Source organism: Salmo salar, chromosome ssa13 (genome assembly GCF_905237065.1).
Source record: "Salmo salar chromosome ssa13, Ssal_v3.1, whole genome shotgun sequence".
NCBI lineage: Eukaryota > Metazoa > Chordata > Actinopteri > Salmoniformes > Salmonidae > Salmo > Salmo salar.
In genome coordinates, this window is record NC_059454.1 from 44,711,345 (window position 1) to 44,727,627 (window position 16,283).

Consider the following 16,283-nt stretch of genomic DNA (forward strand, 5'->3'; position numbering starts at 1 on the left):
TGAGTTCGGATTGGTCTGCCATGTAGAAGGCTTTGTCTATTTGAGCTGGTCAGTCTGTGTTGGTAATCCTGTCGAACATGGCTTTTTTGCTCTCCACTTTCTGGAGGATCGAGTTTTGAAATCAGTGGAATTAGAGTATGATAGCTAGAGACGAGAAAACACCTATTTCCGGATTATATCTTCAAACTAAGGGCATTTGTGGTATGGATCCGTGACAGGGAGACGCGTCCATCATGCATGATGATGTATACGGGTAAGATAGTCCAGCTAGCTACATTTTCAGATATTACACATTTCTAATTCTGACAGAAAGTGGTTTCATGCTAAGCTAAAGTGTACTGTTAGCTAGCGTTAGCTGGCTGGCTCCCTAGCTGACGTTAGGTGACGTGACATGATGTGTGTGATCTTACATGTTGTTTACCTAGCTTAATTGTTTACCTAGGTAGCTAGCTACATGTCTTAAGCTAAAGTGTACAACACCCGTTGAATATGGCCGGTGTCAGTAAACATCTGCAAAAAAGCATAATAAAATTATTGCCATCAGAGCTGGCTTGGTTGTTTTCATGTTATCCAGAGGTTAACAAATTATTGGCCAGAGCATCAATTGTGCACTCTGAACTCAAGGAGATGAGTGGAGCTAAAGTTTAAGAGCGTGTGAACGATGCTGAATGGGTGTAGACAAAGAAGAGCTCTCTCACAAAACACTAAATTGCCATTTTCTCAAGAGTGAGTTTACAAGTTTATCAACTTTCAAAGCAGAATTAATTTCCCATTGTTCCTCAAATGCCGTGTATGATATTCCATTTTGTAGCTCCGAGTCTCTATTTTTATCCAACATAAAAAACTGAAATTCAACTTCTGCTACATAGGAGCCAAATCCAGGTGGTGAGTCATATATATACTATACATAAAGAAAAATCATGGGCTGTTTTTTGTGTCTTTTTGGTTTTAAAATCAGTCGGTCACTTTCAAGTACCGTTGCGCTCCGTTCCGTAGGTTACCTCACTATTCTCAATTTCATCTTGTCTTTACAGCTGTTTTTATAGGCCTGTGTGTGAAATTACTTTTGATAGGCTACAGTAAGCTAGCCTAACGTACGGCCACATTTTGGATACACTTGTGTCATAGTGGAGAGCAATATCTATGTTGTGTTATTAAGCTATATAAGATGATGGTTGTTGATGTGTATGGATACATTTCAATGTTGCGGTAAAAGGACCTATAGGCCTACAGTAGCAGTAGGACATTTATTCATATTCTGTCTGGTGCTTTTAGCTTTTGAGTGAGTGAGGGATGATGATTTTGATAGCTGGCTATTGTCAGAATGATTTGACTACCCCCACATGGCGAAAAAGAGAACTGCGGGTTTTCAGTGAACATAACTGAATCACAAGGCTCATTTGAATGTCCTGATATGCAGGAACATTTTCTGTGACAAAAGAGTGATCAAATTAAGATCCAACATCTGCATGAAGTAGAAAGTCAACATAAATAAAACATATTGTTTGTTACATGAGAGCATTTATTCCTGTCATTCCAGTGGATAGGATACAGTAATTCAAGCAGATTTGATGTGTATTAAAAGAGTAACCTCATGTAAGTGGGTGTGGGTTTGGAGGTATGGGCTGAAAGCAATATATCAAGTTGTTTATGTGTTTTATCTTCAGTTGATGGCTAAGCTGCTTTGCATATACTGTATATATATATATATACACACTCCAGAAGCTGAAAGTGAAAATCTAATAGTCTTTTTGTTTCTCAGTTTCTTAGATATGTATATTCTACATCAGTAACTTTCACAGTCTGTAACTCCCCCTTCTGCATATGCATGTGAACTTTGTATTGTGTCACATCATGGCATAGTAAGTTATATTTATTCCTTCTCTTCAGAAGTCACTGTGCTTGTGGGTATTGCATTGGGTGCTATATCTACCCACCCCTATGTGTTCAAATACACAATGTACACATAGACTCATTCTATGTGTGTATGTACTGTATGTGTGCTGTAGAGTTAGGGAGAGGGGCCATCGACTTGCAATGAGATAGCATAGGGTTTGGAGAGATGAGAGAGATGTCAAGTGTGTGTGTGTATGTGCACAACAAATGTGTATAGACCCAGTTAGAGTGTTGAGAGGTGCTGTCCCACTACAGTGATAGGTATCAAATGTGCATGTGGAGCTTGGGCAGCTCTGATGAGGAGAGAGCAGGCCGGGGCTCGATGCCTCTGGTCTTCATGAAGCCCAGAAGCTGCTCGGGGATCTCAGCCAGCACGTCTTTGGCCAGCCGGGCCATGCTCAGGACCTGGTTCCCTGACTGGTCCATGTAGTCCCGGAAAGGAACAAACTGTGTGGGAGTTGGGGGATGGATGACAACAGGGACAGGACACACTACTGTAGTAGGGAACTGAACATATTGAATGTCTGGGAGAATAAACTTCTTGGTCCTACTACTGATCATGAGCATCAAATACACGAGATAGACTAAAGCAACAAATTCAAGTTTAATTTGGAGAATCTCAGTTGCATTTCCTTGATTCCTCTGCTGCTTCTCAAACCCCCTTGGATGATAAGGTCAGAGGGGAGGGACTGCTGACCTTTTCATCCAATGGCTTTTGAGAAGGAGGCAAGGAGAGAGGATGCGAGGAATCTATGATATGCAATTGAGATATTCACTTGTTGTTTGGCCACAGCCTACCTGCACAATGTCTCTTTCAGCAAAGCGCCCTCTGGAGGACACTCTGACCTCATCTCCATCCAGCTCCTCCATGGCTAGACAGAAACACAACATATGATAAGCTTTTCAGAACTAGCACTCTGGGGAACAGTTGAAGTCAAAACATCTACAGATACTAGAAGGAAAATGTTATGTGCTACTAGCAGTTATTTAAAATCGGACTAATCACTGCTAAGCACTGTGGACCCATTTATGCAGTAAGTGCTTTTGAAAAGAAAGGTCATTCTAAAAGGCTTACAGAATTCAGCTGGCTTATAGAAAATCTCATTGAGGACTCATCTCATTGAGTCTGATACTCGGACAATTCAACCCAGACATAAACAAGTATTCATAACTGCACACAATCCTGCCGCACTACAGTGCACAAACTCTTAGACACATCCACACGAATGCGCGCGCACACACACACACACACACACACACACACACACACACACACACACACACACACACACACACACACACACACACACACACACACACACACACACACACACACACACACACACACACACACACACACACACACACGAGTGCAGCAAAAGGAAAATAAACCAGACAACAAGCCTTGAAGCACACATATCAACACACATTTTCAGACATAGCTACTCCTGAAGAGTTTCTCTCCTGAAGTGCCATCAAGCGGTCTGAACTCATGACCTCTGCAATGCCTGACTGACTTCACAGCGTTCGATTGCCTAACCAAGGGGAAAATTCAGCAGAATCGAGCGCAGATGATGCCCAGAGTTACACCTCACTGGGCTGAAACAGAGATTAGCCTCCCTCCCTCCCTCCCTCCCTCCCTCCCTCCCTCCCTCCCTCCCTCCCTCCTTAAGGAGTCATTGATCTGAAGAGGGCCTGGATACTTGACACTCTGCAACACTGACTTTCTAAAGGAATACTCAAAGGAGAAAAGCACCTTAAAAATATAATAACAGCTGTGCAGGAGCAACTGTGCTTCTCTATTCTACCTTCAGGGGCGCCACACTCACCGTCAAACTTTGCAGGTCCAACCCCTACGATGATGATGGACATGGGGAGAGCAGCTGCCTGTAGGGAAAGAAAGAGGAATTACAGACAAACAGTAGTAGGCTATGCTTGGTTTGCAGATAGCCCTGACAGTGCACTGTCTGCAGATAAGATGGCCCTGCTGAAGGAGGAACTGTACTGTGTACTCCACTCACGTTGACCACAGCCTCCTTGGTCTGCACCATGTCAGAGATAACTCCGTCTGTGATCATCAACAACACAAAGTACTGAGAGCCATCTGTCACATCCTGTGCAGACCTGAGGGAGCACATGCACGCACGCGCGCACACACACACATACACACACACACACAAGAGCAATAACAAGCAGTGTTAGGAGTGTGTGCCTGAGTGAGATTGAGAGTGAGTGAGTTTATATGTGATGGCAAATGTTTACAGCCTCTCACTAGAGAGATACTGTAATTAAGGACCGTTATCCAGTGAACCATGACACTTTGACCTCTGGCATTACCCAGTTGGCACCTCTCATCTCAGAACGAGAGGAGCGAACAAAAACAAAAGAGAAAAATTACATTTTTTCCAAATCCCCTTCATTCCAATTTCACCAAGTGAGCCACAGGCACTGTGAGGAATAAAATGAACAACAGAGACAGTCGATACATTTCAGGCCCGATGTGTTATTATTTTAGACAAGCTCCAAGACGCGTCTCACAGTTGTTTGTCTGAGTCGGCGATGTTCTCCCTGGAGTGTCCTCCACCTGGTTTTGGCTCTGAGATTACATTCCTAATAAAGGTAAATAAGATGTTCCACCTGGCTGAGTGTAGCATCGATCCCTGTCTGAGACCAGAGCTATGGGGAAGTTATGACCACTATCCCCCCATGACCGAGGGATTTACTGTGCTCTGATATATCTAAAAGCCAGGCGTGTCAGAGACATATAAAGACCTACGGGATGTTAGACAGGTAACAGTGTAACAGCTGTAAGGGTAGTAGGATGACACAGGGACTAGTACACATCTCAAAGATCAAAATTGGTTGAAATTGGTTGAAAGAAGTCTTTTCAACATCTTTTCAACCCAAAATATGTACAGTACCAGTCAAAAGCTTGGACACACCTACTCATTCAAGGGTTTTTCTTTATTTTTATTATTTTCTACATTGTAGAATAATAGTGAAGACATCAACACTATGAAATAACACATATGGAATGATGTAGTAGCCAAAAAAGTGTTCAAGAAATCATAATATATTTTAGATTTTAGATTCTTCAAAGTAGCCACAGTTTTGCACACTCTTTGGCATTATCTCAACCAGCTTCACCTGCAATGCGTGTCCAATGGTCTTCAAGGAGTTCCCACATATGCTGAGCACTTGTTTGCTGCTTTTCCTTCACTCTGCGGTACAACACATCCCAAACTATCTCAATTGGGTTGAGGTCGGGTGATTGTGGAGGCCAGGTCATCTGATGCAGCACTCCATCACTCCCCTTCTTGGTCAAATAGCCCTTACACAGCCTGGAGGTGTGTTGGTTCATTGTCCTATTGAAAAACAAATGATTGTCCCCATTAAGCGCAAACCAGATGGGATGGCGTATCGCTGCAGAATGCTGTGGTAGCCATGCTGGTTAAATCACTGACAGTGTCACCAGCAAAGAAACCCACACCATCACACCTCCTCTTCTATGCTTCATGGTGGGAACCACACATGTGGAGATCATCTGTTCACCTACTCTGCATCTCACAAAAACAAGGCGGTTGAAACCAAAAATCTCAAATTTGGACTCATCATACCAAAGGACAGATATCCACCGGTCTAATGTCCATTGCTCATGTTTCTTGGCCCAAGCAAGTCTCTTCTTATTATTGGTGTCCTTTAGTAGTGGTTTCTTTGCAGAAATTCGACCACAAAGGCCTGTCTCCTCTGAACAGTTGATGTTGAGATGTGTCTGTTACTTGAACACTGTGAAGCATTTATTTGGGCTGCAATTTCTGAGGCTGGTAACTCTGTCTTCCTTTCCTGTGGCGGTCCTCATGAGAGCCAGTTTCATCATAGCGCTTGATGGTTTTTGCTACTGTACTTGAAGAAACTTTCAAAGTTCTTGAAATGTTCCAGATTGACTGACCTTCATGTCTTCAAGTAATGATGGACTGTCATTTCTCTTTGCTTATTTGAGCTGTTCTTGCCATAATATGGACTTGGTATTTTACCAAATAGGGCTATCTTCTGTATACCACCCCTACCTTGTCACAACACAACTGATTGGTTCAAACGCATTAAGAATGAAAGAAATTCCACAAATTAACAAGGCACACCTGTTAATTGAAATGCATTCCAGGTGACTACCTCATGAAGCTGGTTGAGAGAATGCCAAGATTGTGTAAAGCTGTCATCAAGGCAAAGGGTGGCTGCTTTGAAGAATCTGAAATATAAAATATATTTTGGTTTGTTTAACACTTTTTGGTTACTACATGATTTCATATGTGTTATATCATAGTTTTGACATCTTCACTATTATTCTACAATGTAGAAAAACCCTTGAATGAGTACTGTAGGTGTGTCGAAACTTTTGACTGGTACTGTATTTTCAACTTCTTGTGCTTATAGGGAGGACTGGTTATTATTCTGGTCACTTTACACAGTTGCTAGAATGGCCTTGCAATGCCCTGTTGCCCTGTCCTCTTCCCTTTGCAATCACATGGTGAGTAGCCTGAATGCTAAAACCGTTTTTCAAATTTTTTTCTTAGCCAGAGCTCTCCTGAAATTACAGCCTCCATGATTTGAGTAGCACCAAAAACGTCTAAATAACACTCTGGAGAAGACGAATGCTCTCAGTACACGTAGAAACATGCATACTACTCAGAGCAGAAGCTACAGAAGAACATCAATTGTCCGAAAGACACATTCTCCACATGGTGCTGTTGGCGAGATCCTACAATGAGCCCCAATAGACTCATACTGTATCAACCCTCCTCCAGCCAATCTGGTCCAAGACAATGTAGCACATTATCTATGCAACAGGAGTGTGTGCTCTATGTAAGGTATGAAGCCTGCCTGTACAGGGAATATTTAGAAGAATGAATAATACGTGCGCCAGCATTCTGCTCGTCAGAGGGAGAGCTTCGCTGCCTAGGGGAGAAAGAGCCTGGCAGAGATAACAGCTTCAAGTACATAGTATAGCCTTGCATCTCAAGGGGCTGTGTGTATGTGTACGTTCTAATCTAGTATAGGGGTGTACTAGATGAGACCCCTTTTCCAGCATTGGGGAAAATTCCGTGCCCCTCCACGGTGCGCGCAACACGCCTATTTCTATGGGCACGAGCAATGTTCCGGACACAAACTGTTCACACGCCTCTTGTTGGTGGAGAGAATTTTGCATGTTTAAAGCTTATTTCCTGCAATTCTATATATTTTGTCATGGGTTGCAAATAACATTTAGCAGTTTTCCATGTCTAATGTGTATTCATGTGATATTTGAGTGCCAAAAAAAAAATACAACAATATCTAAGGGCTAAAAAAACAAAATAAAAAAGGTTAGCTGACATGGGCTAGTTAATCTGGACATTTCTAACAAGTTATAAATAGCTCTCTAAGGTATGCAATGACTAACATGGCAAAAGGAATTGATGATGCACTACCCAATTTCTAAATTGCACCCTGTGTATTCTACTATTACAACTTAAAGCCAGCTTGGCTACCTACCGCCCATTAGATAGTAGTGTTGCACCTTGCATTCAAATCAAGTCCAATCCTGTATTGTCTACTGAGATCATATTATGAGTATGTAGTGTGTCAGAGGTTTCCAGAGGTCTAGTCCATTGTGGTCTCCTTACCGTGCCACCTGGTTGATGACTGGAGAGAAGTTGGTGGGTCCGTAGAGTTGGACCGTTCTGAGGCTCTGGAAGTATGCCTCCAGCACTCCCTCTATCCCCACACAGTTTGGGTTTTCATTGTCACCACTCTGCATGGGACAGGAGGAGATGCATGTCACCATGAAACAGTTGTCAGCCTTAATGTACTTAAAGACATTCAGTTATCAATAACTTTATGGTAAATTGTTTCACTGGTGATCAAAACCTCAAACAATCAACCTACCTTTATACATCCACTCCTTCTACAACAAAGCCCAGGAAAAGTAAGAGCTAAATGTGCAGCGTAATAACAATAAAACGACAAAACTGTGTAAATAATAAATAACGATCTTTTTATAATTAATATGGGACTTCAATATTCAACAGCCACTGGAGAACCAACCAGCCCAGTGTTCACAGTGCTCATGCGTTTGTTGTTTTTTTGTAGTTGTTTGGGAAGTAATGCTGCAGGTCAGAGAGACGGAGAGCTCTGTTGGCTTGACAACAGCAGCCAGTAGAGCGGATCCTGTGATTGGGGGAGGCTCCTCAGAAGGAAGTGAGGACGCTGGGAAGCCCCCCGCATGCCTGGGAGATAAGCCGGCTTCTGAGTGCGCGCGGCCAGCTGTGACCACGGTGATGAGACTCGGCCCCTGCGCCACACCCTGGTCCTCACTCAGCAGACAGAACGCTGTCACAGCTGCACTAAGACAATGAGTGGGCACGTCTACTGCTGGTGTTTGAGATGTGATGGAGTGACGAGAGAACACTCTGCCATCATACAGATAGACAGACAGCAGACACCCTCAGGGGTGACCTTGAGATGTTCACTTTTGGAAAATGTGTCAGGAAGCAAATCAGCTTTTCGGTTTGATGAACAGCAACTTTAAAGCAAGGCATACTTTCTCTGATTGATCATCTATTGTCACAATGTCCTTTTCTTCTGAATCTGAATGATCTGAGATAAATAATTTATTTTAGGCAAATGTTTAAGTGGGGGGAAAGGATATGAAGCCAAACAACGGAAAATTACTTGTATGTGTCTGCCAGTTGATTTGCGTGCTTGTTTACTTTTCTCATCATCAGCACATCTCCTCCTCATGGGGGAGAGATTCCCAGAAGCAGCGCTCCACATCCTCAAGCAGATGATCCCTTTCTCTCTCCCCCTCCCTTCGTGATGGAGGGTTGGATTCAAAAGTCTCAAATCAAACAGGCTGCATCATCACTGTGACAGCTACAGAAACACAGCAGGGGGGAGGGAAAGGTGTTCGTTCTTTCTCTCTCTCGCAGTCTTGCTGATTGGGAGAGCTTATCACTAAGCAGGATAAGACACACATTCTTACTCCAGAAACCCATCTTTTGATGAATAACAAACAAACAAAGAGAAAGAAGACTGCCTTCATTCCAATTGCTTTTTTCTTGCACAGCTGTGTGTTTGATATTCAAGTGCTGGGTGAGTCCCAGGCTTCTCTAGCTCTCAGAAGGTTCACCGCAATGCAAGGTTAACCATGAATAGCCGATAACAAGCCTCCCTGCTGACTGGCCTTGTCCACACCAACCAGTAATGTGCAGCATTACACAATATCCTGCTCTAATACAATGCATTCGGGAAAGTATTCAGACCACTTGACTTTTTACACATTTTGTTAAGTTACAGCCTTATTAAAAAATTTATTAAATATACACTACTGTTCCAAAGTTTGGGGTCAATTAGAAATATTTTTTGTTATTGAAAGAAAAGCACATTTTTTGTCCATTTAAAATAACATCAAATTGATCAGAAATACAATGTAGTCATTGTTAATGTTGTAAATGACTATCGTAGCTGGAAACTGACCATTTTTTATGGAATATCTACATAGGCGTACAGAGGCCCATTATCAGCAACCATCACTCCTGTGTTCCAATGGCACATTGTGTTAGCTAATCCAAGTTTATAATTTTAATAATGAATTATAATTGATCATTAGAAAACCCTTTAGCAATTATTTTAGCATAGCTGAAAACTGTTGTCCAAATTAAAGAAGCAATAAAACTGGCCTTCTTTAGACTAGTTGAGTATCTGGAGCATCTGCATTTGTGGGTTCGATTACAGACTCAAAATGGCCAGAAACAAAGAACTTTCTTCTGAAAGTCATCAGTCTATTCTTGTCCTGAGAAATGAGAAAATACGAGAAATTGCCAAGAAACTGAAGATCTGGTACAACGCTGTGTACTACTCCCTTCACAGAACAGCGCAAAATGGCTCTAACCAGAATAAAAAGAGGAGTGGGAGGCCCCGATGCACAACTGAGCGAGAGGACAAGTACATTAGAGTCTCTAGTTTGAGAAACAGACGCCTCACAAGTCCTCAACTGGCAGCTTCATTAAATAGTACCCGCAAAACACCAGTCTCAACGTCAACAGTGAAGAGGTGACTCCGGGAAGCTGGCCTTCTAGACAGAGCTGCAAAGAAAAAGCCATACCTCAGACTGGCCAATATAAAGGGAAGATTAAGATGGACAAAAGAACACAGACACTGGACAGAGGAAGATCGGAAAAAAGTGATATGGGCAGACGAATCTTAGTTTGAGGTGTTCGGATCACAAAGAAGAACATTCGTGAGATGCAGAAAAAATGAAAAGATGCTAGAGGAGTGCTTGTCAAGCATGGTGGAGGCAATGTGATAGCCTGGGGGTGTTTTGGTGGTGGTAAAGTGGGAGATTTGTACAGGGTAAAAGGGATCTTGAAGAAGGAAGGCTATCACTCCATTTTGCAACACAATGCCATACACTGTGGACCGTGCTTAATTGGAGACAATTTTCTTCTACAACAGGACAATGACCCAAAGCACAGCTACAAACTATGCAATAACTATTTGGGGAAGAAGCAGTCAGCTGGTATTCTGTCTATAATGGAGTGGCCAGCACAGTCACCGGATCTCAACCCTATTGAGCTGTTGTGGGAGCAGCTTGACCGTATGGTACGTAAGAAGTGCACATCAAGCAATCCAACCTGTGGGAGGTGCTTCAGGAAGCATGGGGTGAAATCTCTTCAGATTACCTCAACAAATTGACAACTAGAATGCCAAAGGTCTGCAAGGCTGTAATTGCTGCAAATTGAGGATTCTTTGACAAAAGCAAAGTTTGAAGGACACAATTGTTATTTCAATTTTTTTATTTTTATTATTTATGACCTTGTCAATGTCTTGACTATATTTCCTATTCATTTTGCAACTCATGTCATGTATTTTTTAATGGTAAACAAGGACATTTCTAAGTGACCCCAAACTTTTGCACAGTAGTGTATATTTTTTCCTCATCAATCTACACACAATACCCCATGATGACAAAGCGAAAACCAGGTTTTTATAATCTTTTTCAAATTTATTTTAAAAAAAGTATTCAGATCATTTGCTATGAGACTCGAAATTGAGCTCAGGTGCATCCTGTTTCCATTGATCATCCTTGAGATGTTTCTACAACTTGAAATTAAATTGATTGGACATGATTTGGAAAGACACAGACCTGTCTATATAAGGTCCCACAGCTGACAGTGCATGTCAGAGCAAAAACAAAGCCCTGTGTAACGCGGGTCGAATAAAGGGGACCAAGGCGCGGCGCGTAGAGTGCTCATACTTCTTATTTAATGAAACACTTAACCAACAAAACGACAGCCAACAGTTCCGTCAAATACACTTGACAAACAAAACAGAAAACAACTACCCACAAAAACCCAGGAAGAAAAACCCCTACTTAAATATGATCTCCAATCAGAGGCAACGAGGACCAGCTGCCTCCAATTGGAGATCAACCCCCAAAAAAACAACATAGAAATAGAAAACCTATAACACAAACATTGAAATAGAAAACATAGAAAAACACAAAACACCCCCTGTCACACCCTGACCTACTCTACTATAGAAAATTACATCTTACTAGGGTCAGGACGTGACACCATGAGGTGGGAGGAATTGTCTGTAGCGCTCTGAGACAGGATTGTGTCGAGGCACAGATCTGGGGAAGGGTATCATTCTTAAATGGAAGAAGTTTGGAACCACCAAGACTCTTCCTAGAGCTGGCTGCCTGGCCAAACTGAGCAATTGGGGGAGAAGGGCCTTGGCCAGGGAGGTAACCAAGAACCTGATGATCACTCTGACAGAGCTCCAGAGTTCCTCTGTAGAGATGGGAGAACCTTCCAGTTGGACAACCATCTCTGCAGCACTCCATCAATCAGGCCTTTATTGTAGAGTGGCCAGACGGAAGCCACTCCTCAGCAAAAGGCACATGACAGCCCGCTTGGAGTTTGCCTGAATGCCAAGTGTCACGTCTGGAGGAAACCTGGCACCATCCCTACATTGAAGCATGGTGGTGGCAGCATCATGTTGTGGGGATGTTTTTCAGCGGCAGGGACTGGGAGACTAGTCAGGATCGAGGGAAAGAGGAACGGAGCACAGAGAGATCCTTGATGAAAACCTGCTCCAGAGCGCTCAGGACCTCAGACTGGGCCGAAGGTTTATCTTCCAACAGGACAATGGCCCTAAGCACACAGCCAAGACAACACAGGAGTGGCTTCGGGACAAGTCTCTGAATGTCCTTGAGTGGCCCAGTCAGAGCCTGGATTTGAATCCGATCGAATATCTCTGGAGAGACCTGAAAATAGCTTTTTGACACTCCCCATCCAACCTGACAGAGCTTGAGAGGATCTGCAGAGAAGAATGTGAGAAACTCCCCAAATACAGGAGTGCCAAGCTTGTAGCGTCATACTCAAGAAGACTGGAGGCTGTAATCGCTGCCAAAGGTGTTTCAACAAAGTACTGATTAGTCTGAATACTTACATAAATTAGATTTTTTTTTTTTTCATTTAGCAAACATAAAAAAAACAGTTTTTGCTTCGTCATTATGGAGTATTGTGTGTAGATTGATGAGGGGAAAAAACAATTTAATCAATTTTAGAATAAGGCTGTAACGTAACAAAATGTGGAAAAAGTCACGGGGTCCAAATAAGTTCTGAATGCACTGTATATCTGTAGGCCTACTTCACAAGCATTGAAGCTGAAGGCCCTACTCAAAACCGCTCACAAAGTTATAGCATAACTTTTTTAAAGGTTGCCTATTAAGTGAACATTTAAGTGATAATGCCGGTGAAGATGTGACTTTGAGGATATTGGCACCATTGTTAGGCCAGAAATGAAGTGGAGGTTGTAAGTTCGATTGCAGATTGCTATGGCAAACAAAAACGGCTGCTATGGAGGCTTTCTCCCCGTAACTAACAAACATAAAATACCATAAATACACAACCACATATTTAGCCATGGAGCATGTTCTGATTGGCCAGTGACGGGCCAGTGAGGGGTCAGGCCTCGACACATCTACAATGCATTGATGTTGAACCAGCCTAGGGCTTGGGTTTTGAAAATAAGAAATGGAAAACAAGCAATTGTTACAGTAAAATAACTTATAAATACGAGGTTCACCGGTATTCACTGAGGTTCTCATCTCTCGATTTCATGATGAGCATGGACACATGTAGCCAACATCATGGAGGGGGTTTCCCAAAACGGGAGCTGCAAGGCTAAAAATATGTAGCCCTGCCTACAATACAGAGATAAAAATCGAATGTCAGCTCACTGTTTTGCTCCTCTCAAACTTGATATTTTAATAAAGCTTTGATGATTTAGTATTTCTAAGTCGTCTCACGAGCCAAACCCTTTATTACATTGGGTAAGACAAAAAAAAAGGCCTAATTGAAGACTAGGGGAGGCTGTCTTTGGTTTTTAATCGGAAAAAAACAATAGTTTTTTTTAATGTTTCTAAATACTAAGTATACAGGCACCAAAAGCTCATTACTCTTGTTCCATGTGCATATGGGCAGTGTGTGTTTTCTATTCAATACTACCAATTATATGCATATCCTAGCTTCTGGGCCTGAGTAACAGGCAGTTTACTTTGGGCACCTCAGTCATCCAAACTTCCTGTTGTAGAGAATCCAGGGACACAACTTTCACTGGGGACAGGGGGGGGGGGGGGACATGTTCCCACATTCTGAAATTGCATTTTTATCTCCCCCAGTTTTATCATTGTAATGTTATACAAAACGAGGAAATGGTGTGCTTTAGGACTATGCGGATGACTCCTAGCGGTCAGGTAGGCTGTTTGGAGTGTTTATCTGACATAATTATGTCCCCCCCACTTCCAAAACCAAAGTTGCGCCCCTGAGAGAAATATATTTTCAATAACCATCTAAACCCCTATGAAATATATTTTCAAAAACCAAAAGTATTGTATTTTCAGCTGTTTGAAACTGGTGTACAAAACCGAAAGAAAAAGACACAAAAACGAAACATGAGAACAGAAAGCATAGAAATAGCGCACATAAAACAGACCTAGAGTACTGCTTCTTAGACTTGCTTTCAAAGAGAATTACAGATCTATAATTTACTTTATATGTGAATTTAGTTGTGTCGCCCAAAAAGTTACATATTGAAGCTTTAAATATCCCTACCAGCACTGCCTGAAATGAGCACTTTGGATCATGTTTTTAAGGACACACCTCAAATATTTCCATCCCTCCCATCTGAGAGCAAGCGAGCTGACATAAGACAGGTAAATTACCAATCCTTGCGCAACAGTTTAAAAATAGCAGAGTTTGTGTTGGAAAGGAAAGGGTTAACACTGAAGACAAAAAACATCCAATCAGAAATTTTCTTTGGTGGTCTTTCAGGCCCTCAGCAGCTAGATAGAAAAGCATCTGCCATTCAACTGTATTAGGACAGTAGAATTATACCAATCACACTTTGACATTTTTTACAAAAACATATGGAAACTTTCGTCTTCTCAAAGGCCAACAGGTCACTGCGTAACAGGGAGCAGTAAGTTTTCCCATGGTCAAGCTAGCTTTTGTTGTAGGCTAGTGTGCAGCGGCTGCAGCAGGAGTCATCGAAAGGAGGTTATTGCTAAATTGTTACAGGGATTGAAACAAAAATAAATACCTTGACTGAAATTTAAGTCAATCTCAGATCAATTGTCTGCGGGGCAAAGTTAACCTCCCCTTTCATTAAAAAAGTAATGACCATCATGCTTTTAGGGAAAAGGATAATTTGAATGAAAATAATCTAAAATATAATTTCCAGCTCCACAAATGAGCTCAATAACATATTGGTAAACAATTATTTTTACATATTGGACCATGCATATAGCCTATGCATAGTCTATAGCAGGGGTATTCAACTCTTACCCTACGAGGTCCATAGCATGCTGGTTTTCTGTTCTACCTGAGAATTAAATGCACCCATCTGGTGTCCCAGGTCTACATCAGTCCCTAATTAGAGGGAAAGAATGAAAAAACACCCTAATACTGGCTTCGAGGTCTAGTGTTAAGTCTGAGGGGTCTGTAGTATAGTATCTATTAGCATCTCCAGAATCCATATGAGGGAACTCCGTCACAGTGATGGATAACTTTAACTCTGGAATAGCTTCGTCCTTTTCAAGAAAAAGTTACACTATATATTGAAAAGTATGTGGGCACCCCTTCAAATTAGTGGATTTGCTATTTTAGCCACACCCATTGCTGACAAAATTGAGCACACAGCCATGCAATCCCCATAGACAAACATTGTCAGTAGAATGGCCTTACTGAAGAGCTCAGTGACTTTCAACATGGCATCGTTATAGGATGCTGCCTTCCCAACAAGTCAGTTCGTTAAATTTCTGCCCTGCTAGAGCTGTACCGGCCAACTGTAAGTGCTGTTATTGTGAATTGGAAACGTCTAGGAGCAACAACGGCTCAGCTGCGAAGTGGTAGGCCACACAAGCTCACAGAATGGGACTGTTGAGTGCTGAAATGCATATCGCGTAAAAATCGTCTGTCCTTGGTTGCAACACTCACTACCGAGTTCCAAACTGCCTCTGGAAGCAACATCAGCACAAGAGCTGTTCATAGGGAGCTTCATGAAATTTCCATGGCCGATCAGATGCACACAAGCCTCCAAGCGTCGGCTGGAGTGGTGTAAAGCTCGCCGCTATTTGACTCAGGAGCAGTGGAAACACATTCTTAGGAGTGATGAATCACGCTTCACCATCTGGCAGTCCGACAGACGAATCTGGGTTTGGCAAATGCCAGGAGAACGCTACCTGCCCGAATGTATACTGCCAATAGGGATGTTTTTCATGGTTCGGGCTAGGCCCCTTCGTTCCAGTGAAGGGAAATCGTTACACTACAGCATACAATGACATTCTAGACAATTCTGTCCTTCCAAATTTGTGGCAACAGTTTGGGGAAGGCCTTTCCTGTTTCAGCATGACAATGCCCCCTTGCAGAAAGTTAGGTCCATACAGAAATGGTTTGTTGAGATCGGTGTTGCATATTAACGCCCATGATTTTGGAATGAGATGTTCGATCAGTAGGTGTCCACATACATTTGGTCATGTAGTGTCAGTTTAAAATGATCATCATCTAGTGAGTGGAACTGTGTTTTTATTGCAGCTCGCTTGCTGTCGTAGCTATCTCTTTGAAAATAACTTATCTGTGTGAAACACAGTTTCATTCAAACTTTAGATCACCGGTTACTTTGTGTGCGGAATGTGAAAAATATGTTTGCAATGGGAAGTAACAGTTGTACAGTTCTATTGGGAATTGCTTAGCCTAATGGTTGTGTTTGTGTATTCTTATGATTGGGACCTACTGGCTTATTATGTCTGAGTGGAATGCGCTGCGTATTACAGTCAGTGTCCTTTC

At 42.3% G+C, this 16,283-nt stretch overlaps 1 protein-coding gene across 2 annotated transcripts in view; it reads right to left on the reverse strand.

The window, feature by feature from the left end:
- Positions 1-56: 56 nt before the first annotated feature.
- The window catches only part of LOC106566979 (copine-9-like), a 120,705-nt gene continuing 104,478 nt past the window's right edge, over positions 57-16,283 (reverse strand). For both annotated transcript variants that reach the window (XM_014135691.2, XM_014135690.2), the window contains 5 exons: positions 7,554-7,681; positions 3,918-4,020; positions 3,726-3,783; positions 2,695-2,768; positions 57-2,343 (listed from right to left, as the gene is read on the reverse strand). In XM_014135691.2, the coding sequence (XP_013991166.1) occupies positions 2,161-2,343; positions 2,695-2,768; positions 3,726-3,783; positions 3,918-4,020; positions 7,554-7,681 (546 nt within the window). In that variant the 3' untranslated portion in view covers positions 57-2,160. The remainder of the gene's footprint in view (positions 2,344-2,694; positions 2,769-3,725; positions 3,784-3,917; positions 4,021-7,553; positions 7,682-16,283) is intronic.